The 25,038-nt window shown below is 46.9% G+C and overlaps 4 protein-coding genes and 2 pseudogenes across 4 annotated transcripts in view; all 6 read right to left on the bottom strand.

Moving 5' to 3' along the window:
- The window catches only part of LOC119308931 (uclacyanin 1-like), an 11,127-nt gene extending 2,231 nt beyond the window's left edge, over positions 1-8,896 (bottom strand). The window contains exon 1 of the mRNA XM_037585083.1: positions 8,410-8,896. Coding sequence (XP_037440980.1) covers positions 8,410-8,896 — 487 coding nt within the window. The remainder of the gene's footprint in view (positions 1-8,409) is intronic.
- Positions 8,897-10,782: 1,886 nt separating this feature from the next.
- Positions 10,783-11,347, bottom strand: LOC119308943 (uclacyanin 1-like). Its single transcript, XM_037585089.1, has one exon. It carries the CDS (start codon positions 11,345-11,347, stop codon positions 10,820-10,822), a length of 528 nt encoding a protein of 175 aa, XP_037440986.1. The 3' UTR covers positions 10,783-10,819.
- A 2,462-nt stretch (positions 11,348-13,809) lies between these two features.
- Positions 13,810-16,789, bottom strand: LOC119308920 (annotated as a pseudogene).
- Positions 16,790-17,361: 572 nt separating this feature from the next.
- Positions 17,362-19,609, bottom strand: LOC119308902. The gene is made up of 4 exons (XM_037585061.1): positions 19,115-19,609; positions 17,868-17,915; positions 17,752-17,813; positions 17,362-17,461 (listed from the first exon to the last, which is right to left on the bottom strand). Exons 1-4 carry the CDS (start codon positions 19,604-19,606, stop codon positions 17,362-17,364), a joined length of 702 nt encoding a protein of 233 aa, XP_037440958.1. The 5' UTR covers positions 19,607-19,609.
- A 1,918-nt stretch (positions 19,610-21,527) lies between these two features.
- LOC119308911 (uclacyanin 1-like) lies at positions 21,528-22,055 on the bottom strand. The gene has a single exon (XM_037585069.1). The coding sequence runs from the start codon at positions 22,053-22,055 to the stop codon at positions 21,528-21,530; it is 528 nt and encodes a 175-aa protein (XP_037440966.1).
- Positions 22,056-22,699: 644 nt separating this feature from the next.
- LOC119308883 lies at positions 22,700-25,038 on the bottom strand (annotated as a pseudogene).

Below are 25,038 nucleotides of genomic sequence, written 5' to 3'. Positions count from 1 at the left end.
GCCCCCCTGGGGACCCTACATAAAGAGGGGGGAGGGAGGGCAGCCGCACCCTTGCACTTGGCGCCTCCCTTCCCCCTTGCTACACCTCTCCCTCCCGCAGACACTTGGCGAAACCCTGCCTGGATCCCTGCTGCATCCACCACCACGCCGTCGTGCTGCTGGATCTTCATCAACCTCTCCTTCCCCCTTGCTGGATCAAGAAGGAGGAGACGTCACGCTGACCGTACGTGTGTTGAACGCGGAGGTGCCGTCCATTCGGCGCTAGGATCTCCGGTGATTTGGATCACGACGAGTACGACTCCCTCAACCCCGTTCTCTTGAACGCTTCCGCTCGATCTACAAGGGTATGTAGATGCACTCCTCTCTCTCGTTGCTAGATGAACTCATAGATTGATCTTGGTGAAACCGTAGATTTTTTTTATTTTCTGCAACATTCCCCAACAGTGGCATCATGAGCTAGGTCTATGCGTAGTTCTCTTTGCACGAGTAGAACACAAATCTGTTGTGGGCGTAGATGTTGTCCACTTTCTTGCCACCACTAGTCTTATTTTGCTTCAGCAGTATTGTGGGATGAAGCGGCCCGGACCGACCTTACACGTACACTTACGTGAGACAGGTTCCACCGACTGACATGCACTAGTTGCATAAGGTGGCTAGCGGGTGTCTGTCTCTTCCACTTTAGTTGGAGCGGATTCGATGAAAAGGGTCCTTATGAAGGGTAAATAGAAGTTGACAAATCACGCTGTGGCTTTTTCGTAGGTAAGAAAACGTTCTTGCTAGAACCCTATTGCAGCCACGTAAAAGATGCAACAACAATTAAAGGACGTCTAACTTGTTTTTGCAGCAATTGCTTTGTGATGTGATATGGTCAAAAGTTGTGATGAATGATGAATGATATATTGTGATGTATGAGATGATATTCTTGTAATAGGAATCACGACTTGCATGTCGATGAGTATGACAACCGGCAGGAGCCATAGGAGTTGTCTTAATTATTGTATGACCTGCGTGTCAATGATTTAACGCCATGTAATTACTTTACTTTATTCTTAAACCGTTAGCTATAGTAGTAGAAGTAATAGTTGGCGAGCAACTTCATGGAGACACGATGATGGAGATCATGATGATGGAGATCATGGTGTCATGCCGGTGACGAAGATGATCATGGAGCCCCAAAGATGAAGATCAAAGGAGCTATATGATATTGGCCATATCATGTCACTACTATTTGATTGCATGTGATGTTTATCATGTTTTTGCATCTTGTTTACTTAGAACGACGGTATTAAATAAGATGATCCCTCATAATAATTTCAAGAAAGTGTTCCCCCTAACTATGCGCCTTTGCGACAGTTCGTTGTTTTGAAGCACCACGTGATGATCGGGTGTGATAGATTCTAACGTTCACATACAACGGGTGTAAGACAGATTTACACATGCAAAACACTTAGGTTAACTTGACGAGCCTAGCATGTACAGACATGGCCTCGGAACACAAGAGACCGAAAGGTCGAACATGAGTCGTATGGAAGATACGATCAACATGGAGATGTTCACCGATGATGACTGGTCCGTCTCACGTGATGATTGGACACGGCCTAGTCGACTCGGATCATGTATCACTTAGATGACTAGAGGGATGTCTAATCTGAGTGGGAGTTCATTAAATAATTTGATTAGATGAACTTAATTATCATGAACTTAGTCTAAAATCTTTGCAAAAAATGTCTTGTAGATCAAATGGCCAACGCTCATGTCAACATGAACTTCAATGCGTTCCTAGAGAAAACCAGGCTGAAAGATGATGGCAGCAACTATACGGACTGGGTCCGGAACCTGAGGATCATCCTCATAGCTGCCAAGAAAGCATATGTCCTTGAAGCACCGTTAGGTGACCCACCTACTCTCCCAGCACTGCAAGACGATTTGAACGTTTGGCAGACACATGCTGATGATTACTCCCTCGTTCAGTGCGGCATGCTTTACAGCTTAGAACCGGGGCTCCAAAAGCGTTTTGAGCAACACGAAGCATATGAGATGTTCGAGGAGCTGAAAATGGTTTTCCAAGCTCACGCCCGGGTCGAGAGATATGAAGTCTCCGACAAGTTCTATAGTTGTAAGATGGAGGAAAATAGTTCTGTCAGTGAGCACATACTCAAAATGTCTGGGTTGCACAACCGCCTGTTCCAGCTGGACATTAATCTCCCAGACAAGGCGGTCATTGACAGAATCCTTCAGTCACTCCCACCGAGCTACAAGAGCTTTGTGATGAACTACAATATGCAGGGGATGGTGAAAACTATTCCTGAAGTATTTTCAATGCTGAAGTCAGCAGAGGTAGAAATCAAAAAGGAACGTCAAGTACTGATGGTCAATAAAACCACCAAGTTCAAGAAAGGCAAGGGTAAGAAGAACTTCAAGAAGGACGGCAAGGATGTTGCCGCGCCCGGTAAGCCAGTTGCCGAGAAGAAGTAAAAGAATTGACCCAAGCCTGAAACTGAGTGCTTTTATTGCAAAGGGAAGGGTCACTGGAAGCGGAGCTGCCCCAAATACTTAGCGGACAAGAAGGCCGGCAACACTAAAGGTATATGTGATATACATGTAATTGATGTGTACCTTACCAGTGCTCATAGTAGCTCCTAGGTATTTGATACCGGTGCCGTTGCTCATATTTGTAACTCAAAGCAGAAGCTGCGGAATAAGCGGAGACTGGCGAAGGACAAGGTGACCATCGGGAATGGTTCCAAGGTCGATGTGATCGCCGTCGGCACGCTACCTCTGCATTTGCCTACGGGATTAGTTTTAAACCTCAATAATTGTTATTTAGTGCCAAGTTTGAGCATGAACATTGTATCTGGATCTCGTTTAATACGAGATGGCTACTCATTTAAATCCGAGAATAATGGTTGTTCTATTTATATGAGAGATATGTTTTATGGTCATGTCCCGATGGTCAATGGTTTATTCTTAATGAATCTCGAACGTAATGTTACACATATTCATAGTGTGAATACGAAAAGATGTAAAGTTGATAACGATAGTCCCACATACTTGTGGCACTGCCGCCTTGGTCACATTGGTGTCAAGCGCATGAAGAAGCTCCATGCTGATGGACTTCTAGAGTCTCTCGATTATGAATCATTTGACACATGCAAACCATGCCTCATGGGCAAAATGACCAAGACTCCGTTCTCCGGAACAATGGAGCAAGCAACCAACTTATTGGAAATCATACATACCGATGTGTGCGGTCCAATGAGCGTTGAGGCTCGTGGAGGATATCTTTATGTTCTCACTGTCAGTGATGACTTGAGTAGATATGGGTATGTCTACTTGATGAAACACAGGTCTGAGATCTTTGAAAAGTTCAAGGAATTTGAGAATGAGGTAGAGAATCAACGTGACCAAAAGATAAAGTTCTTACGATCAGATCGTGAAGGAGAATATTTAGGTCACGAATTTGGTATGCACTTAAGGAAATGTGGAATCGTTTCACAACTCACGCCGCCTGGAACACCTCAACGTAACGGTGTGTCCGAACATCGTAATCGCACTCTATTGGATATGGTGCGATCTATGATGTCTCTTACCGATTTACCGCTATCATTTTGGGGATACGCTCTAGAGACAACTACATTCACTTTAAATAGGGCTCCGTCTAAATCCGTTGAGACGACACCGTATGAATTATGGTTTGGGAAGAAACCTAAGGTGTCGTTTCTAAAAGTTTGGGGATGCGATGCTTATGTCAAGAAACTTCAACCTGAAAAGCTCGAACCCAAGTCGGAAAAATGCGTCTTCATAGGATACCCTAAGGAAACCATTGTGTATACCTTCTACCTTAGATCCGAAGGCAAGATCTTTGTTGCCAAGAACGGATCCTTTCTGGAAAAAGAGTTTCTCTCGAAAGGAGTAAGTGGGAGGAAAGTAGAACTCAATGAAGTACTAGCTCTTGAACCGGAAAGTAGTGTAGCTAAGGAAAATGTTCCTGTGGTGCCTACTCCGACTGGAGAAGAAATTAATGATGATGATCAAGGTACTTCGGATCAAGTTGCTACTGAACTTCATAGGTCCACAAGGACACGTTCCACACCAGAGTGGTATGGCAACCCTGTCCTGGAAATCATGTTGTTAGACAACGGTGAACCTTCGAACTATGAAGAAGCGATGGCGGGCCCAGATTCCAACAAATGGCTTGAAGTCATGCAATCCGAGATAGAATCCATGTATGAAAACAAAGTATGGACTTTGACAGACTTGCCCGATGATCGGCGAGCGATAGAAAATAAATGGATCTTTAAGAAGAAGACGGACGCGGATGGTAATGTTACCATCTATAAAGCTCGACTTGTCGCTAAGGGTTATCGAAAAGTTCAAGGGGTTGACTACGATGAGACTTTCTCTCCCGTAGCGAAGCTGAAGTCCGTCCGAATCATGTTAGCAATTGCCGCATACTATGATTATGAGATATGGCAGATGGACGTCAAAACGGCATTCCTTAACGGCTATCTTAAGGAAGAACTGTATATGATGCAGCCAGAAGGTTTTGTCGATCCTAAGAATGCTAACAAGGTGTGCAAGCTCCAGCGATCCATTTATGGGCTGGTGCAAGCATCTCGGAGTTGGAACATTCGCTTTGATGAGATGATCAAAGCGTTTGTGTTTATGCAGACTTATGGAGAAGCCTGTGTTTACAAGAAAGTGAGTGGGAGCTCTGTAGCATTTCTCATATTATATGTAGATGACATAATTTTGATGGGAAATGATATAGAACTATTGTACAACATTAAGGCCTACTTGAATAAGTGTTTTTCAATGAAGGACCTTGGAGAAGCTGCTTACATATTAGGCATCAATATCTATAGAGATAGATCGAGACGCCTCATAGGTCTTTCACAAAGCACATACCTTGATAAGATATTGAAGAAGTTCAATATGGATCAGTCCAAGAAAGGGTTCTTTCCTGTATTGCAAGGTGTGAGATTGAGCTCGGCTCAATGCCCGACCACGGCAGAAGATAAAGAAGAGATGAGTGTCATCCCCTATGCCTCAGCCATAGGATCTATTATGTATGCCATGCTGTGTACCAGACATGATGTAAACCTTGCCGTGAGTTTGGTAGGAAGGTACCAAAGTAATCCCGGCAAGGAACACTGGACAACGGTCAAGAATATCCTGAAGTACCTGAAAAGGACAAAGGACATGTTTCTCGTTTATGGAGGTGACGAAGAGCTTGTCGTAAAGGGTTACGTCGATGCTAGCTTCGACACAGATCTGGATGACTCTAAGTCACAAACCGGATATGTGTATATGTTGAATCGTGGAGCAGTAAGCTGGTGCAGTTGCAAGAAGAGCATCGTGGCGGGATCTACATGTGAAGTGGAGTACATGGCAGCCTCGGAGGCAGCGCATGAAGCAATATGGATGAAGGAGTTCATCACCGACCTAGGAGTCATACGCAATGCATCGGGGCCGATCACTCTCTTCTGTGACAACACTGGAGCTATTGCCCTTGCCAAGAAGACCAGGCACATCAAGCGTCGTTTTAACTCCATCCGTGAAAATGTTCAAGATGGAGACATAGATATTTGCAAAGTACATACGGATCTGAATGTCGCAGATCCATTGACTAAACCTCTTCCGCGAGCAAAACATGATCAACACCAGAACTCTATGGGTGTTCTATTCATCACAATGTAACTAGATTATTGACTCTAGTGCAAGTGGGAGACTATTGGAAATATGCCCTAGAGGCAATAATAAAAGGATTATTATTATATTTCCTTGTTCATGATAATTGTCTTTTATTCATGCTATAATTGTATTATCTGGAAATCGTCATACACGTGTGAATACATAGACCACAACATATCCCTAGTGAGCCTCTAGTTGACTAGCTAGTTGATCAACAGATAGTCATGGTTTCCTGACTATGGACATTGGATGTCATTGATAACGGGATCACATCATTAGGAGAATGATGTGATGGACAAGACCCAATCCTAAGCATAGCACAAGATCGTGTAGTTCGTTTGCTAGAGCTTTTCCAATGTCAAGTATCTTTTCCTTAGACCATGAGATCGTGTAACTCCCAGATACCGTAGGAGTGCTTTGAGTGTACCAAACGTCACAACGTAACTGGGTTACTATAAAGGTATACTACGGGTATCTCCGAAAGTGTCTGTTGGGTTGACACGGATCAAGACTGGGATTTGTCACTCCGTATGACGGAGAGGTATCTCTGGGCCCACTCGGTAATGCATCATCATAACGAGCTCAAAGTGACCAAGTGTCTAGTCACGGGATCATGCATTGCGGTACGAGTAAAGTGACTTGCCGGTAACGAGATTGAACGAGGTATTGGGATACCGACGATCGAATCTCGGGCAAGTAACATACCGATTGACAAAGGGAATTGTTTACGGGGTTGCTTGAATCCTCGACATCGTGGTTCATCCGATGAGATCATCGAGGAGCATGTGGAAGACAACATGGGTATCCAGATCCCGTTGTTGGTTATTGACCGGAGAGCCGTCTCGGTCATGTCTACGTGTCTCCCGAACCCGTAGGGTCTACGCACTTAAGGTTCGGTGACGCTAGGGTTGTAGAGATATTAGTATGCAGCAAACCGAAAGTTGTTCGGAGTCCCGGATGAGATCCCGGACGTCACGAGGAGTTCCGGAATGGTCCAGAGGTAAAGAATTATATATGAGAAGTCGAGTTCCGGCCATCGGGAAAGTTTCGGGGATCACCGGTATTGTACTGGGACCACCGGAAGGGTCCCGGGGGTCCACCGGGTGGGGCCATCTATCCTGGAGGGGCCCATGGGCTGAAGTGGGAGGGGAACCAGCCCCTGGTGAGCTGGTGCGCCCCCTCCCCTTGCCCCCCTGCGCCTAGGGTTGGGAACCCTAGGGGAGGGGGCGCCTCCACTTGCCTTGGGGGGCAAGGCACCCCCTTGGCCGCCGCCCCCCTTGGAGATTCAATCTCCTAGGGCCGGCGCCCCCCTTGGGGACCCTATATAAAGAGGGGGGAGGGAGGGCAGCCGCACCCTTGCACTTGGCGCCTCCCTTCCCCCTTGCTACACCTCTCCCTCCCGCAGACGCTTGGCGTAGCCCTGCCGGGATCCCTGCTGCATCCACCACCACGCCGTCGTGCTGCTGGATCTTCATCAACCTCTCCTTCCCCCTTGCTGGATCAAGAAGGAGAAGATGTCACGCTGACCGTACGTGTGTTGAACGCGGAGGTGCCGTCCGTTTGGCGCTAGGATCTCCGGTGATTTGGATCACGACGAGTACGACTCCCTCAACCCCGTTCTCTTCAACGCTTCCACTCGATCTACAAGGGTATGTAGATGCACTCCTCTCTCTCGTTCCTAGATGAACACATAGATTGATCTTGGTGAAACCGTAGAATTTTTTTTATTTTCTGCAACGTTCCCCAACAGTGAGGACACTGGAACCAGCCGTGGTGCATGCCAGGAACCCAACAGCAATAGATGCTGCATCCGGTCATCTTTTTTGCTGGAGTTGACATGTGTGGATGCTCGAATGGGGCAGGAGAAAAGCTGTGAAACCTCAACAACCATGATACCATGGTTCCCGCGAGCTACAACGGCGCCGACCGACGCCGAATGGAGGCATGCTTCTAGCGGCATGGCGAGGTGCTGGGACCCGCCGGCAAAAAAGTTGCAAGCAGTCATCAGAGTAGCTACGCTGATGGTGACCACGAGCTGCGCATTTTTGCTGGAACCGACGGGCCACAGGTGAAGTCCTTTTGCTGGAATCGGCTCGCGCATTTGCTGGAACCAGACACTGTAGATGCTGGAATTAGCGACGGTGAGCACCGGCTTGCCCGCGAGATGTTACACCCAGCGCATGCAAATGCTGGAACCAGAGAGAGTTTTTGCTGGAACTAGTGCCAGTGTCTATTGCGAGGATCAGAGCGGCATAAACCATTGATACTGCACCTCTCCAGCGTGGCGCGGTGCTAGGGACCTGCACGACAGGAGGTGCGATGTTGTCGGGGGAGGGGCGGGGGCACTGGCAAGCTGCGCGAGGGAAGGGTGTTGGGCGAGGCTGCGCAAGGTGTGGGGAGGAAGGAGCTGAGCAGCCAAATCAGCCGGCCTATGCAACTTGCATCTGATGACTAGTGCGCGGGCGACCAAAATTTGGGCCGGCCGAATGGCACCTAGCACAACGCTTTATTTATTCCATGATTATGAACACTTGATTATAGTTCGGTTTTGCAAGAAGATATGTTAAATCCAATTATAATGAAAACATTACATTTAACAAAAGAACTGATTTACAATACACAAATAAGCATGCACGAGCGCATCAAGAAGAAAAAGCACCACAATCGTCGGTCACTAAAAGAACAAAATGAGACCAGTCGCGACAATGGCCAGACCTAGCCGCGCCACCGCAGACTGATCAATGCCAGCCGCCGTGTCCGAGCTTAATACAGTCTCGTACTGGCACCGCAGCCGCTTTCCCGTCCCTCGGCACCGTTGTACTGTCCGCACTGCCTTCGACTTCACGTTGACTTGAACCTTCATACCGGCGATGCAATGCCCTGGAACGCCGCAAATGAAGTACCGCGTCCCAATGGCCGCAAGTGGGACGACATCGTTGCCGGTCAGGAACGTCGCGATGGGGCTGGAGCTGTTGCAGGCGTCATACCCAGCCTTTCTCACCTCCACCACATTGTGCACGGTGGTGGAGTACTGAAACTGGAGCTCATCGCCGATGGTAAATCTAGTTCTCGAAGCCCACAGGGTGTAGTTGGTCTGCAGGTCCCATGATCCGGCCGGCGCGCCCACCGTGTGACTGGCGCCGAGCACCATCCCGAGCATAGCCACGGCCACGGTGATCAGGATAAGAACTTTAGCCCCCATGGATTAAATGTCGACCGACTAGCCAACTGAAAAGATTGGAGCTAGAAGTTAGCACTAGAGAGAAACTTGATAGGATCCAAGGAAGTTGCAGAGAGAAATGGTTGCACGATGGAATGTGTTGTAAGATCGTTGATGCCACTACGTCAAAATATATAGGCGACGGATTGGTTCAAGCTAGGATCACCCGGTGAGAGCGTGTTGACCAGGTGAGGTATGGTAGGTCTAAGAGGCATGAATATGAGTAATAGTACTCCCAGATGAATTTAAATACATGTTGGTGCGTGCATGCTTTGCTCGCCTATTATACTATGATAATCTAATAATGGTGACGATGGAATTCGTAGATTGGGTCTGGCTGCTATCAATCCGGTGCCCGAGCGTGCTAAACATTAATTATTTGAGCTTAATCTTTGATTAACATTATGAACGTATTGGTGCGCGCGTGCATATTTCTACCGCACGATAATTGATTTATTAAGATGTATGTCACTGTAAAAATTAGAAAATAAAACGTAATCATCTTTTCTCAAGAGTACACAAATTACGTACCATAGCTTTATTGTATAGAAGGCAGGATAACAAATACAAGAAGGGTAGTAATAGGCGTTGGTCGACTGAATTTGGTAAAGATCGGTCACCATGCGCGCCATTGTAATAGGCCATCAAGGACAGTTGTTTCACGAATCGTTCTCTCTCTCGAAACAAGCTTTCGCCCCCTTTATAGATAAAGGCATAAACAACCAAACCAATACAAAATGACCCGATACAAGGCATTGAGGAGAACCTCATAAGCTGATCTAAAGAAAATCGGTAATATTAGCCAAGAACACTAAAAACACACTAAGTGCACCTAAACTCCTCGAGCTAGCAGCCGAGAAGAAGCACATGAAACCCACCACCGTGCAAGAGGAAGACCCACCCTCACCAGCGACGCCCCCAGGAGGGTAACGACACAAAGCGTCACCGCCGCCGCATCAGCCGAAGCTAAGAAAGGTTTCACTCTGAGAGTTGGACGGCAAGGAGAGGTCCAAGGCGATGCCCCAAGAGGAATACAACACCCGCAGGCCTTGTCGCCGCCGGCACCGGAGCGCAAAGCTTTCGCTCGACCACAGCTCCCACCACATCGAGGAAGCTCTAACGGGGACCCCACCACGACGGTATGGGAGCACCAAATCCAGATCAGGGCAAAGCTTCCATCGAAGTCGCCTGCTATGCCAAGATCACCCATCACCGTGCACCTTCACAGGGCCAAGGTACACCTTCAACACCCGCCACCACGTCGCTCCCTAGAGAGCAAAGCCGTGTAGCCCGTGTCGGGGTTAAATCCGGTGGATCTCGGGTAAGGGGTCCCGAGCTGATGATGTTAGCTTGATGGTAACAGGATGAACAAGGGCTTGGCGATCTGAACTCTTGTAATTTCTATTTCTTGGCGAGCTGATTTTAGGACACAAGATGAAAACGAAATATGGCAATGCTTTCAAAGCTTGACGAGCTGAAGCCTTGTAATCTCTGTTTCTTCTTTTTTTGGCTCAGTTTGTTAGGGTTTGTTTTCTTCATTTATCTTCTTTTCAGGCTCATCTCAAACCAGTGTGTACATACACTTCCCAATAATATAAAATGTTGCAGTGGGTGTTTACCCCACTGTTTCGCCTTAAAAATCATGTTACTTATCTAGATGAATTTAGCTCTGCCCTGAATTTATGTTGTATATAATGGATGGATGTAATGCATTGCACTCAACACATCTTTGATAAATTTATTTCATGGTTACACGCTTGGTTATTATTTGGGTTTTTGCAAAGAAGATATGTTGAATCCAATTATAATGAATGCAATTAAAATTAACAAAAGAATTGAATTTAATACACAAAGGGACCATCCTACGACCGAACAAGGAAAAAAGGACCACAATCATCGTTCACTCTAAAAGAACAACATAAGACCAGCCGCAACAACTATCAGACCGAGTCGGGCCACCGTAGACTGATCAACGCCAGCCGACGTAGCTGAGCTTAATACCGTCTCGGACTGGCAGCGAAGCCGGTTCCCTGTCCGTCGGCACCGTTGCACAGTCCGCACTTCTTTCGACTTGACGTTGACCTCGACCTTCATGCCGGCGTTGCAGTGCCCGGAGACGCCACAGATGAAATACCGGGTCCCGATGGTGGCAAGCGGAACAACATCATTACCGGTCGGGAAAGTCGATATGGGGCTGGAGCCGTTGCAGGAGTCATACCCCGTTTTGCTCACCTCCACCACGTTGTGCACGGCGGCGGAGTACTGGAACTTGAGCTCATCGCCGGTGGTGAATCTGATTCTCGAAACCCACTGAGAGTAGTTGGTCTGAATGTCCCATGACCCGTGCGGTGCGCCTACGGTGTGGCTGGCACCGAGTGCCATCCCAAGCATGGTCATGGCCACGGTGATCAGAATAAGAGCTTTGGTCTCCATGGATTAAATATGGATCTACTAGCTTGCTGACTTAGTAGTACTAACTGAAAATATGATGGGGGATGGAAGTTAGGGCTAGGGAGAAAATTGGTTATGTTGTCTGATCAACTAATGATCACAAGCTCCAAGGAAGCTAATGAGAGAAATGGCTGCAGGATGGATGGTGTTGTGAGATCATTGATACCAGTGTGCCGACATATTTAGGTGATGGATGTGTTAAAGGATCATCGGGTGTAAGCGCGTTGACTAGGTGACATAGAGTAGGTCGTCTAAAATGCATGAAAATAACATCGTACACGTTATCTCCTGAACTGATATTATTATATATGCTTGGCTCCATAGCTTTAATAGAAAACTAACAATGAAGAAGATGAGATTGGTAGCCGTCAGTAGACCGGGTCCGGGGAGAAAATGATTAGTAACCAAATTGTCAGTAGACCATGTCCAAACAATTAGTTAGGAGATCATCAGTAGCCATCAGTGGACCTTGTCCTCGGTAGATCCGGATGCCCGCACGAGAGTACTAAACATAAATTAATCCAACATATTCTCTAGTAAAACAATCCGAACGTGTTGGTGCGCACATGTACTACATCGGTACGTCAAATAATTATATAATTAATTAAGATTCTTCTAAAATAATAATTAAGATGTATGGCACTGTCAAAATTCATGGAAATTCACTATTGATAATATGTTGTGTTGACCAAATTTAAAAGTTGCATGGTCTGCTTGGTAAGGGCCCCTCGCCGTTGTCATATAGCTAAAATCATATTTGGCAAAGAGGATTTATAGTTGGTCCTAGTTTTTGGGTAGTGAAAGGTAATTCCACTAATAATTAGTTGTCAAATATGTATTATACATTTGAGCTAAACCACGACACTTATTATGGATCGGAGGGAGAATTTTTTATCACCATCATTTCTCCTCGAGATGCCCTTGTTTCTTTTTTTAAGCACGAGTTCCATGTTTCATTTCATACACTAAGACCACAACATTTTGCAGTGAATATCAAGGGGTAATCTCTGCAGTCCTGAGTGGGGAACTATACCTTGGGCACATTGGCTTCAACCTGGTACTTACGTCCAAACACTACCACTAAGTAAACCTTAAATAATATAGAGGAAAACTCTCATAAGAGAACAATTTGAAGCAGGCTCACAAGGTCCGGCCTGGAGAGGTTATAACATTTGCGACGTAAATGACAATTCTAAGCTAAAAGAAAAAAAATATTTATACTAAACATTACCTTTTTGTTACTCGTCTCTTAGCCCTTTTCTCTAATACGATCACATAAAAGTAAATGCCCCTTATAGCTCCTAAGATAAAATCATAAATGTGCCATCTTTGAAGAAAAACGACAGAAGAAAGCTATGCTCGCCGAACAGAAAAGCTACAACGGGACACTGTGATGCTACATGCAGCCATGGTTTTTGCTGGAACCAGTTGGTGAGGACAATGGAACCAGCCGTGGTGCATCCCGGGAACCCAACGGCAATAGATGCTGCATCCGGTCATCTTTTTTGCTGGAGTTGACATGTGTGGATGCTCGAATGGGGCAGGAGAGAAGCTGTGAAACCTCAGCGACCATGTGACCATGGTTCCCGCGAGCTACAACGGCGCCGACCGACGCCGAATGGAAGCATGCTTCTAGCGGCATGGCGAGGTGCTGGGACCCGCCGGCAAAAAAGTTGCAAGCAGTCATCAGAGTAGCTACGCTGGTGGTGACCGCGAGCTGCGCATTTTTGCTGGAACCGACGGGCCACAGGTGAAGTCCTTTTTCTGGAATCGGCTTGCGCATTTGCTGGAACCAGAGACGGTAGATGCTGGAATCAGCGACGGTGAGCACCGGCTTGCTGGCGAGATGTTACACCCAGCGCATGCAAATGCTGGAACGAGAGAGAGTTTTTGCTGGAACTAGTGCCAGTGTCTATTGCGAGGATCAGAGCGGCAGAAACCATTGATACTGCATCTCTCCAGCGTGGCGCGGTGCTAGGGACCTGCACGACAGGAGGTGCGTTGTTGTCGGAGGAGGGGCGGGGGCACTGGCAAACTGCGCGAGGGAAGGGTGTTGGGCGAGGCTGCGCAAGGTGTGGGGAGGAAGGAGCTGAGCAGCCAAATCAGCCAGCCTACGCAACTTGCATCTGATGACTAGTGCGCGGGCGACCAAAATTTGGGCCGGCCGAATGGCACGTAGCACAACGCTTTATTTATTCCATGATTATGAACACTTGATTATAGTTCGGTTTTGCAAGAAGATATGTTAAATCCAATTATAATAAAAACATTACATTTAACAAAAGAACTAATTAACAATACACAAATAAGCATGCACGACGCGTCAAGAAGAAAAAGCACCACAATCGTCGGTCGCTAAAAGAACAAAATGAGACCACTCGCGACAATGGCCAGACCTAGCCCCGCCACCGCAGACTGATCAATGCCAGCCGCCGTGGCCGAGCTTAATACAGTCTCGTACTGGCACCGCAGCCGCTTTCCCGTCCCTCGGCACCGTTGTACTGTCCGCACTGCCTTCGACTTCACGTTGACTTGAATCTTCATACCGGCGATGCAATGCCCTGGAACGCCGCAAATGAAGTACCGCGTCCCAATGGCCGCAAGTGGGACGACATCGTTGCCGGTCAAGAACGTCGCGATGGGGCTGGAGCTGTTGCAGGCGTCATACCCAGCCTTTCTCACCTCCACCACATTGTGCACGGTGGTGGAGTACTGAAACTGGAGCTCATCGCCGATGGTAAATCTAGTTCTCGAAGCCCACAGGGTGTAGTTGGTCTGCAGGTCCCATGATCCGGCCGGCGCGCCCACCGTGTGACTGCCGCCGAGCACCATCCCGAGCATGGCCACGGCCATGGTGATCAGGATAAGAACTTTAGCCTCCATGGATTAAATGTCGACCGACAAGCTAACTGAAAAGATCGGAGCTAGAAGTTAGCACTAGAGAGAAATTTGATAGGATCCAACGAAGTTGCAGAGGGAAATGGTTGCACGATGGAATGTGTTGTAAGATCGTTGATGCCACTACGTCAAAATATATAGGCGATGGATTGGTTCAAGCTAGGATCACCCGGTGAGAGCGTGTTGACCAGGTGAGGTATGGTAGGTCTAAGAGGCATGATTATGAGTAATAGTACTCCCAGATGAATTTAAATACATGTTGGTGCGTACATGCTTTGCTCGCCTTTTATACTATGATAATCTAATAATGGTGACGATGGAATTCGTAGATTGGGTCTGGCTGCTATCAATCCGGTGCCTGAGCGTGCTAAACATTAATTATTTGAGCTTAATCTTTGATTAACATTATGAACGTATTGGTGCGCGCGTGCATATTTCTACCGCATGATAATTGATTTATTAAGATGTATGTCACTGTAAAAATTAGAAAATAAAACATAATCATCTTTTCTCAAGAGTACACAAATTACGTACCATAGCTTTATTGTATAGAAGGCAGGATAACAAATACAAGAAGGATAGTAATAGGCGTTGGTCAACTGAATTTGGTCAAGATCGGTCACCATGCACGCCATTGTAATAGGCCATCAAGGACAGTTGTTTCACGAATCGTTCTCTCTCTCGAAACAAGCTTTCGCCCCCTTTATAGATAAAGGCATAAACAACCAAACCAATACAAAATGACCCGATACAAGGCATTGAGGAGAACCTCATAAGCTGATCTAAAGAAAATCAGTAATATTAGCCAAGAACGCTAAAAACACACTAAGTGCACCTAAACTCCTCGAGCTAGCAGCCGAGAAGAAGCACATGAAACCCACCACCGTGCAAGAGGAAGACCCACCCTCACCAGCGACGCCCCCAGGAGGGTAACGACACAAAGTGTCACCGCCGCCGCATCAGCCGAAGCTAAGAAAGGTTTCACCCTGAGAGTTGGACGGCAAGGAGAGGTCCAAGGCGATGCCCCAAGAGGAATATAACACCCGCAGGCCTTGTCGCCGCCGGCACCGGAGCTCAAAGCTTTCGCTCGACCACAGCTCCCACCACATCGAGGAAGCTCTAACGGGGACCCCACCACGACGGAATGTGAGCACCAAATCCAGATCAGGGCAAAGCTTCCATCGAAGTCGCCTGCTATGCCAAGATCACACATCACCGTGCACCTTCACAGGGCCAAGGTACACTGTCAACACCCGCCACCACGTCGCTCCCTAGAGAGCAAAGCCACGTAGCCCGTGTCGGGGTTAAATCCGGCGGATCTCGGGTAAGGGGTCCCGAGCTGATGATGTTAGCTTGATGGTAACAGGATGAACAAGGGCTTGGCGATCTGAACTCTTGTAATTTCTATTTCTTGGCGAGCTGATTTTAGGAGACAAGATGAAAACGAAATATGGCAATGCTTTCAAAGCTTGACGAGCTGAAGCCTTGTAATTTCTGTTTCTTCTTTTTTTTGGCTCAGTTTGTTAGGGTTTGTTTTCTTCATTTATCTTCTTTTCAGGCTCATCTCAAACCAGTGTGTACATACACTTCCCAATAATATAAAATGTTGCAGTGGGTGTTTACCCCACTGTTTTGCCTTAAAAATCATGTTACTTATCTAGATGAATTTAGCTCTGCCTGAATTTATGTTGTATATAATGGATGGATGTAATGCATTGCACTCAACACATCTTTGATAAATTTATTTCATGGTTACACGCTTGGTTATTATTTGGGTTTTTGCAAATAAGATATGTTGAATCCAATTATAATGAATGCAATTAAAATTAACAAAAGAATTGAATTTAATACACAAAGGGACCATCCTACGACCGGACAAGGAAAAAGGACCACAATCATCGTTCACTCTAAAAGAACAACATAAGACCAGCCGCAACAACTATCAGACCGAGTCGGGCCACCGCAGACTGATCAACGCCAGCTGACGTAGCTGAGCTTAATACCGTCTCGAACTGGCAGCGACGCCGGTTCCCTGTCCGTCGGCACCGTTGCACAGTCCGCACTTCTTTCGACTTGACGTTGACCTCGACCTTCATGCCGGCGTTGCAGTGCCCGGAGACGCCACAGATGAAATACCGGGTCCCGACGGTGGCAAGCGGAACAACATCATTACCGGTCGGGAAAGTCGATATGGGGCTGGAGCCGTTGCAGGAGTCATACCCCGTTTTGCTCACCTCCACCACGTTGTGCACGGCGGCGGAGTACTGAAACTTGAGCTCATCGCCGGTGGTGAATCTGATTCTCGAAACCCACTGAGAGTAGTTGGTCTGAATGTCCCATGACCCGTGCGGTGCGCCTACGGTGTGGCTGGCACCGAGTGCCATCCCAAGCATGGTCATGGCCACGGTGATCAGAATAAGAGCTTTGGTCTCCATGGATTAAATATGAATCTACTAGCTTGCTGAATTACTAGTACTAACTGAAAATATGATGGGGGATGGAAGTTAGCGCTAGGGAGAAAATTGGTTATGTTGTCTGATCAACTAATGATCACAAGCTCCAAGGAAGCTAATGAGAGAAATGGTTGCAGGATGGATGATGTTGTGAGATCACTGATACCAATGTGTCGACATATATAGGCGATGGATGTGTTAAAGGATCATCGGGTGTAAGCGCGTTGACTAGGTGACATAGAGTAGGTCGTCTAAAATGCATGAAAATAACATCATACACGTTATCTCCTGAACTGATATTATTATATATGCTTGGCTCCATAGCTTTAATAGAAAACTAACAATGAAGAAGATGAGATTGGTAGCCGTCAGTAGACCGGGTCTGGGGAGAAAAGGATTAGTAACCAAATTGTCAGTAGACTATGTCCAAACAATTAGTTAGGAGATCATCAGTAGCCATCAGTGGACCTTGTCCTCGGTAGATCCGGATGCCCGCACGGGAGTACTAAACATAAATTAATCCAACATATTCTCTAGTAAAACAATCCGAACGTGTTGGTGCGCACATGTACTACATCGGTACGTCAAATAATTATATAATTAATTAAGATTCTTCTAAAATAATAATTAAGATGTATGGCACTGTCAAAATTCATGGAAATTCACTATTGATAATATGTTGTGTTGACCAAATTTAAAAGTTGCATGGTCTGCTTGGTAAGGGCCCCTCGCCGTTGTCATATAGCTAAAATCATATTTGGCAAAGAGGATTTATAGTTGGTCCTAGTTTTTGGGTAGTGAAAGGTAATTCCACTAATAATTAGTTGTCATATATGTATTATACATTTGAGCTAAAACACGACACTTATTATGGATCGGAGGGAGAATTTTTTATCACCATCATTTCTCCTCGAGATGCCCTTGTTTCTTTTTTTAAGCACGAGTTCCCATGTTTCATTTCATACACTAAAACCACAACATTTTGCAGTGCGCCTAAATATCAAGGGGTAATCTCTGCAGTCCTGAGTGGGGAACTATACCTTGGGCACATTGGCTTCAACCTGGTACTTACGTCCAAACACTACCACTAAGTAAACCTTAAATAATATAGAGGAAAACTCTCATAAGAGAACAATTTGAAGCAGGCTCACAAGGTCCGGCCTGGAGAGGTTATAACATTTGCGATGTAAATGACAATTCTAAGCTAAAAGAAAAAAATATTTATACTAAACATTACCTTTTTGTTACTCGTCTCTTAGCCCTTTTCTCTAATACGATCACATAAAAGTAAATGCCCCTTATAGCTCCTAAGATAAAATCATAAATGTGCCATCTTTGAAGAAAAACGACAGAAGAAAGCTATGCTCGCCGAAGAGAAAAGCTACAACGGGACACTGTGATGCTACATGCAGCCATGGTTTTTGCTGGAACCAGTTGGTGAGGACACTGGAACCAGCCGTGGTGCATCCCGGGAACCCAACGGCAATAGATGATGCATCCGGTCATCTTTTTTGCTGGAGTTGACATGTGTGGATGCTCGAATGGGGCAGGAGAAAAGCTGTGAAACCTCAGCGACCATGTGACCATGGTTCCCGCGAGCTACAACGGCGCCGACCGACGCCGAATGGAGGCATGCTTCTAGCGGTATGGCGAGGTGCTGCGTCCCGCCGGCAAAAAAGTTGCAAGCACTCATCAGAGTAGCTACGCTGGTGGTGACCGCGAGCTGCGCATTTTTGCTGGAACCGACGGGCCACAGGTGAAGTCCTTTTGCTAGAATAGGCTCGCGCATTTGCTGGAACCAGAGACTGTAGATGCTGGAATCAGCGACGTAGAGCACCGGCTTGCTGGCGAGATGTTACACCCAGCGCATGCAAATGCTGGAACCAGAGAGAGTTTTTGCTGGAACTAGTGCCAGTGTCTATTGCGAGGATCAGAGCGGCAGAAACCATTGATATTGCATCTCTCCAGCGTGGCGCGGTGCTAGGGACCTGCACGACAGGAGGTGCGATGTTGTCGGGGGAGGGGCGGGGGCACTGGCAAGCTGCGCGAGGGAAGGGTGTTGGGCGAGGCTGCGCAAGGTGTGGGGAGGAAGGAGCTGAGCAGCCAAATCAGCCGGCATACGCAACTTGCATCTGATGACTAGTGCGCGGGCGACCAAAATTTGGGCCGGCCGAATGGCACCTAGCACAACGCTTTATTTATTCCATGATTATGAACACTTGATTATAGTTCGGTTTTACAAGAAGATATGTTAAATCCAATTATAATGAAAACATTACATTTAGCAAAAGAACTGATTTACAATACACAAATAAGCATGCACGAGCGCGTCAAGAAGAAAAAGCACCAAAATCGTCGGTCGCTAAAAGAACAAAATGAGACCAGTCGCGACAATGACCAGACCTAGCCGCGCCACCGCAGACTGATCAATGCCAGCCGCAGTGGCCGAGCTTAATACAGTCTCGTACTGGCACCGCAGCCGCTTTCCCGTCCCTCGGCACCGTTGTACTGTCCGCACTGCCTTCGACTTCACGTTGACTTGAACCTTCATACCGGCGATGCAATGCCCTGGAACACCGCAAATGAAGTACCGCGTCCCAATGGCCGGAAGTGGGACGACATCGTTGCCGGTCAGGAATGTCGCGATGGGGCTGGAGCTGTTGCAGGCGTCATACCCAGCCTTTCTCACCTCCGCCACATTGTGCACGGTGGTGGGGTACTGAAACTGGAGCTCATCGCCGATGGTAAATCTAGTTCTCGAAGCCCACAGGGTGTAGTTGGTCTGCAGGTCCCATGATCCGGCCGGCGCGCCCACCGTGTGACTGGCGCCGAGCACCATCCCGAGCATGGCCACGGCCACGGTGATCAGGATAAGAACTTTAGCCCCCATGGATTAAATGTCGACCGACTAGCTAACTGAAAAGATCAGAGCTAGAAGTTAGCACTAGAGAGAAATTTGATAGGATCCAACGAAGTTGCAGAGGGAAATGGTTGCACGATGGATGTGTTGTAAGATCGTTGATGCCACTACGTCAAAATATATAGGCGATGGATTGGTTCAAGCTAGGATCACCCGGTGAGAGCGTGTTGACCAGGTGAGGTATGGTAGGTCTAAGAGGCATGAATATGAGTAATAGTACTCCCAGATGAATTTAAATACATGTTGGTGCGTGCATGCTTTGCTCGTCTATTATACTATGATAATCTAATAATGGTGACGATGGAATTCGTAGATTGGGTCTGGCTGCTATCAATCCGGTGCCCGAGCGTGCTAAACATTAATTATTTGAGCTTAATCTTTGATTAACATTATGAACGTATTGGTGCGCGCGTGCATATTTCTACCGCACGATAATTGATTTATTAAGATGTATGTCACTGTAAAAATTAGAAAATAAAACATAATCATCTTTTCTCAAGAGTAGAGAAATTACTTACCATAGCTTTATTGTATAGAAGGCAGGATAACAAATACAAGAAGGATAGTAATAGGCGTTGGTCGACTGAATTTGTTCAAGATCGGTCACCATGCGCGCCATTGTAATAGGCCATCAAGGACAGTTGTTTCACGAATCGTTCTCTCTCTCGAAACAAGCTTTCGCCCCCTTTATAGATAAAGACATAAACAACCAAACCAATACAAAATGACCCGATACAAGGCATTGAGGAGAACCTCATAAGCTGATCTAAAGAAAATCAGTAATATTAGCCAAGAACGCTAAAAACACACTAAGTGCACCTAAACTCCTCGAGCTAGCAGCCGAGAAGAAGCACATGAAACCCACCACCGTGCAAGAGGAAGACCCACCCTCACCAGCGACACCCCCAGGAGGGTAACGACACAAAGCGTCACCGCCGCCGCATCAGCCGAAGCTAAGAAAGGTTTCACCCTGAGAGTTGGACGGCAAGGAGAGGTCCAAGGCGATGCCCCAAGAGGAATATAACACCCGCAGGCCTTGTCGCCGCCGGCACCGGAGCGCAAAGCTTTCGCTCGACCACAGCTCCCACCACATCGAGGAAGCTCTAACGGGCACCCCACCACGACGGAATGGGAGCACCAAATCCAGATCAGGGCAAAGCTTCCATCGAAGTCACCTGCTATGCCAAGATCACCCATCACCGTGCACCTTCACAGGGCCAAGGTACACCGTCAACACCCGCCACCACGTCGCTCCCTAGAGAGCAAAGCCACGTAGCCCGTGTCGGGGTTAAATCCGGCGGATCTCGGGTAAGGGGTCCCGAGCTGATGATGTTAGCTTGATGGTAACAGGATGAACAAGGGCTTGGCGATCTGAACTCTTGTAATTTCTATTTCTTGGCGAGCTGATTTTAGGACACAAGATGAAAATGAAATATGGCAATGCTTTCAAAGCTTGACGAGCTGAAGCCTTGTAATTTCTGTTTCTTCTTTTTTTGGCTCAGTTTGTTAGGGTTTGTTTTCTTCATTTATCTTCTTTTCAGGCTCATCTCAAACCAGTGTGTACATACACTTCCCAATAATATAAAATGTTGCAGTGGGTGTTTACCGCACTGTTTCGTCTTAAAAATCATGTTACTTATCTAGATGAATTTAGCTCTGCCCTGAATTTATGTTGTATATAATGGATGGATGTAATGCATTGCACTCAACACATCTTTGATAAATTTATTTCATGGTTACACGCTTGGTTATTATTTGGGTTTTTGCAAAAAAGATATGTTGAATCCAATTATAATGAATGCAATTAAAATTAACAAAAGAATTGAATTAACACACAAAGGGACCATCCTACGACCGAACAAGGAAAAAAGGACCACAATCATCGTTCACTCTAAAAGAACAACATAAGACCAGCCGCAACAACTATCAGACCGAGTCGGGCCACCGTAGACTGATCAACGCCAGCCGACATAGCTAAGCTTAGTACCGTCTCGGACTGGCAACGACGCCGGTTCCCTGTCCGTCGGCACCGTTGCACAGTCCGCACTTCTTTCGACTTGACGTTGACCTCGACCTTCATGCCGGCATTGCAGTGCCCGGAGACGCCACAGATGAAATACCGGGTCCCGATGGTGGCAAGCGGAACAACATCATTACCGGTCGGGAAAGTCGATATGGGGCTGGAGCCGTTGCAGGAGTCATACCCCGTTTTGCTCACCTCCACCACGTTGTGCACGGCGGCGGAGTACTGGAACTTGAGCTCATCGCCGGTGGTGAATCTGATTTTCGAAACCCACTGAGAGTAGTTGGTCTGAATGTCCCATGACCCGTGCGGTGCGCCTACGGTGTGGCTGGCACCGAGTGCCATCCCAAGCATGGTCATGGTCACGGTGATCAGAATAAGAGCTTTGGTCTCCATGGATTAAATATGGATCTACTAGCTTGCTGACTTAGTAGTACTAACTGAAAATATGATGGGGGATGGAAGTTAGCACTAGGGAGAAAATTGGTTATGTTGTCTGATCAACTAATGATCACAAGCTCCAAGGAAGCTAATGAGAGAAATGGCTGCAGGATGGATGGTGTTGTGAGATCATTGATACCAGTGTGTCGACATATATAGGTGTTGGATGTGTTAAAGGATCATCGGGTGTAAGCGCGTTGACTAGGTGACATAGAGTAGGTCGTCTAAAATGCATGAAAATAACATCGTACATGTTATCTCCTGAACTGATATTTTTATATATGCTTGGCTCCATAGCTTTAATAGAAAACTAACATTGGAGAAGATGAGATTGGTAGCCGTCAGTAGACCGGGTCTGCGGAGAAAAGGATTAGTAACCAAATTGTCAGTAGACCATGTCCAAACAATTAGTTAGGAGATCATCAGTAGCCATCAGTGGACCTTGTCCTCGGTAGATCCGGATGCCCGCACGAGCGTACTAAACATAAATTAATCCAACATATTCTCCAGTTAAACAATCCGAACGTGTTGGTGCGCACATGAACTATATCGGTACTCAAATAATTATATAATTAATTAAGATTCTTCTAAAATAATAATTAAGATGTATGCCAGTGTCAAAATTCATGGAAATTCACTATTGATAATATGTTGTGTTGACCAAATTTAAAAGTTGCATGGTCTGCTTGGTAAGGGCCCCTCGCCGTTGTCATATAGCTAAAATCATATTTGGCAAAGAGGATTTATAGTTGGTCCTAGTTTTTGGGTAGTGAAAGGTAATTCCACTAATAATTAGTTGTCATATATGTATTATACATTTGAGCTAAACCACGACACTTATTATGGATCGGAGGGAGAATTTTTTATCACCATCATTTCTCCTCGAGATGCCCTTGTTTCTTTTTTTAAGCACGAGTTCCCGTGTTTCATTTCATACACTAAAACCACAACATTTTGCAGTGCGCCTAAATATCAAGGGGTAATCTCTGCAGTCCTGAGTGGGAAACTATACCTTGGGCACATTGGCTTCAACCTGGTACTTACGTCCAAACACTACCACTAAGTAAACCTTAAATAATATAGAGGAAAACTCTCATAAGAGAACAATTTGAAGCAGGCTCACAAGGTCCGGCCTGGAGAGGTTATAACAATTGCGACGTAAATGACAATTCTAAGCTAAAAGAAAAAAAATATTTATACTAAACATTACCTTTTTGTTACTCGTCTCTTAGCCCTTTTCTCTAATACGATGACATAAAAGTAAATGCCCCTTATAGCTCCTAGGATAAAATCATAAATGTGCCATTTTTGAAGAAAAACGACGGAAGAAAGCTATGCTCGCCGAAGAGAAAAGCTACAACGGGACACTGTGATGCTACATGCAGCCATGGTTTTCGCTGGAACCAGTTGGTGAGGACACTGGAACCAGCCGTGGTGCATCCCGGGAACCCAACGGCAATAGATGCTGCATCCGGTCATCTTTTTTGCTTTAGATGACATGTGTGGATGCTCGAATGGGGCAGGAGAAAAGCTGTGAAACCTCAGCGACCGTGTGACCATGTTTCCCGTGAGCTACAACGGCGCCGACGACGCCGAATGGCGGCATGCTTCTAGCAGCATGGCGAGGTGCTAGGACCCGCCGGCAAAAAAGTTGCCAGCAGTCATCAGAGTAGCTACGCTGGTGGTGACCGCGAGCTGCGCATTTTTGCTGGAACCGAAGTGCCACAGGTGAAGTCCTTTTGCTGGAATTTGGCTCGCGCATTTGCTGGAACCAGAGATTGTAGATGCTGGAATCAGCGATGGTGAGCACCGGCTTGCCGGCGAGATGTTACACCCAGCACATGCAAATGCTGGAACCAGAGAGAGTTTTTGCTGGAACTAGTGCCGGTGTCTATTGCGAGGATCAGAGCGGCAGAAACCATTGATACTGCATCTCTCCAGCGTGGCGCGGTGCTAGGGACCTGCACAACAGGAGGTGCGATGTTGTCGGGGGAGGGGCGGGGGCACTGGCAAGCTGCGCGAGGGGAAGGGTGTTGGGCGAGGCTGCGCAAGGTGTGGGGAGGAAGGAGCTGAGCAGCCAAATCAGCCGGCCTATGCAACTTGCATCTGATGACTAGTGCGCGGGCGACCAAAATTTGGGCCGGCCGAATGGCACCTAGCACAACGCTTTATTTATTCCATGATTATGAACACTTGATTATAGTTCGGTTTTGCAAGAAGATATGTTAAATCCAATTATAATGAAAACATTACATTTAACAAAAGAACTGATTTACAATACACAAATAAGCATGCACGAGCGCATCAAGAAGAAAAAGCACCACAATCGTCGGTCACTAAAAGAACAAAATGAGACCAGTCGCGACAATGGCCAGACCTAGCCGCGCCACCGCAGACTGATCAATGCCAGCCGCCGTGTCCGAGCTTAATACAGTCTCGTACTGGCACCGCAGCCGCTTTCCCGTCCCTCGGCACCGTTGTACTGTCCGCACTGCCTTCGACTTCACGTTGACTTGAACCTTCATACCGGCGATGCAATGCCCTGGAACACCGCAAATGAAGTACCGCGTCCCAATGGCCGCAAGTGGGACGACATCGTTGCCAGTCAGGAACGTCGTGATGGGGCTGGAGCTGTTGCAGGCGTCATACCCAGCCTTTCTCACCTCCACCACATTGTGCATGGTGGTGGGGTACTGAAACTGGAGCTCATCGCCGATGGTAAATCTAGTTCCCGAAGCCCACAGGGTGTAGTTGGTCTGCAGGTCCCATGATCCGGCCGGCGCGCCCACCGTGTGACTGGCGCCGAGCACCATTCCGAGCATGGCCACGGCCACGGTGATCAGGATAAGAACTTTAGCCCCCATGGATTAAATGTCTGACCGACTAGCTAACTGAAAAGATCGGAGCTAGAAGTTAGCACTAGAGAGAAATTTGATAG

This window comes from Triticum dicoccoides, chromosome 1B, assembly GCF_002162155.2.
Source record: "Triticum dicoccoides isolate Atlit2015 ecotype Zavitan chromosome 1B, WEW_v2.0, whole genome shotgun sequence".
Classification (NCBI taxonomy): domain Eukaryota; kingdom Viridiplantae; phylum Streptophyta; class Magnoliopsida; order Poales; family Poaceae; genus Triticum; species Triticum dicoccoides.
The sequence above is the reverse complement of the archived record's forward strand: the minus strand, read 5'-3'. Positions and strand labels throughout refer to the sequence as shown.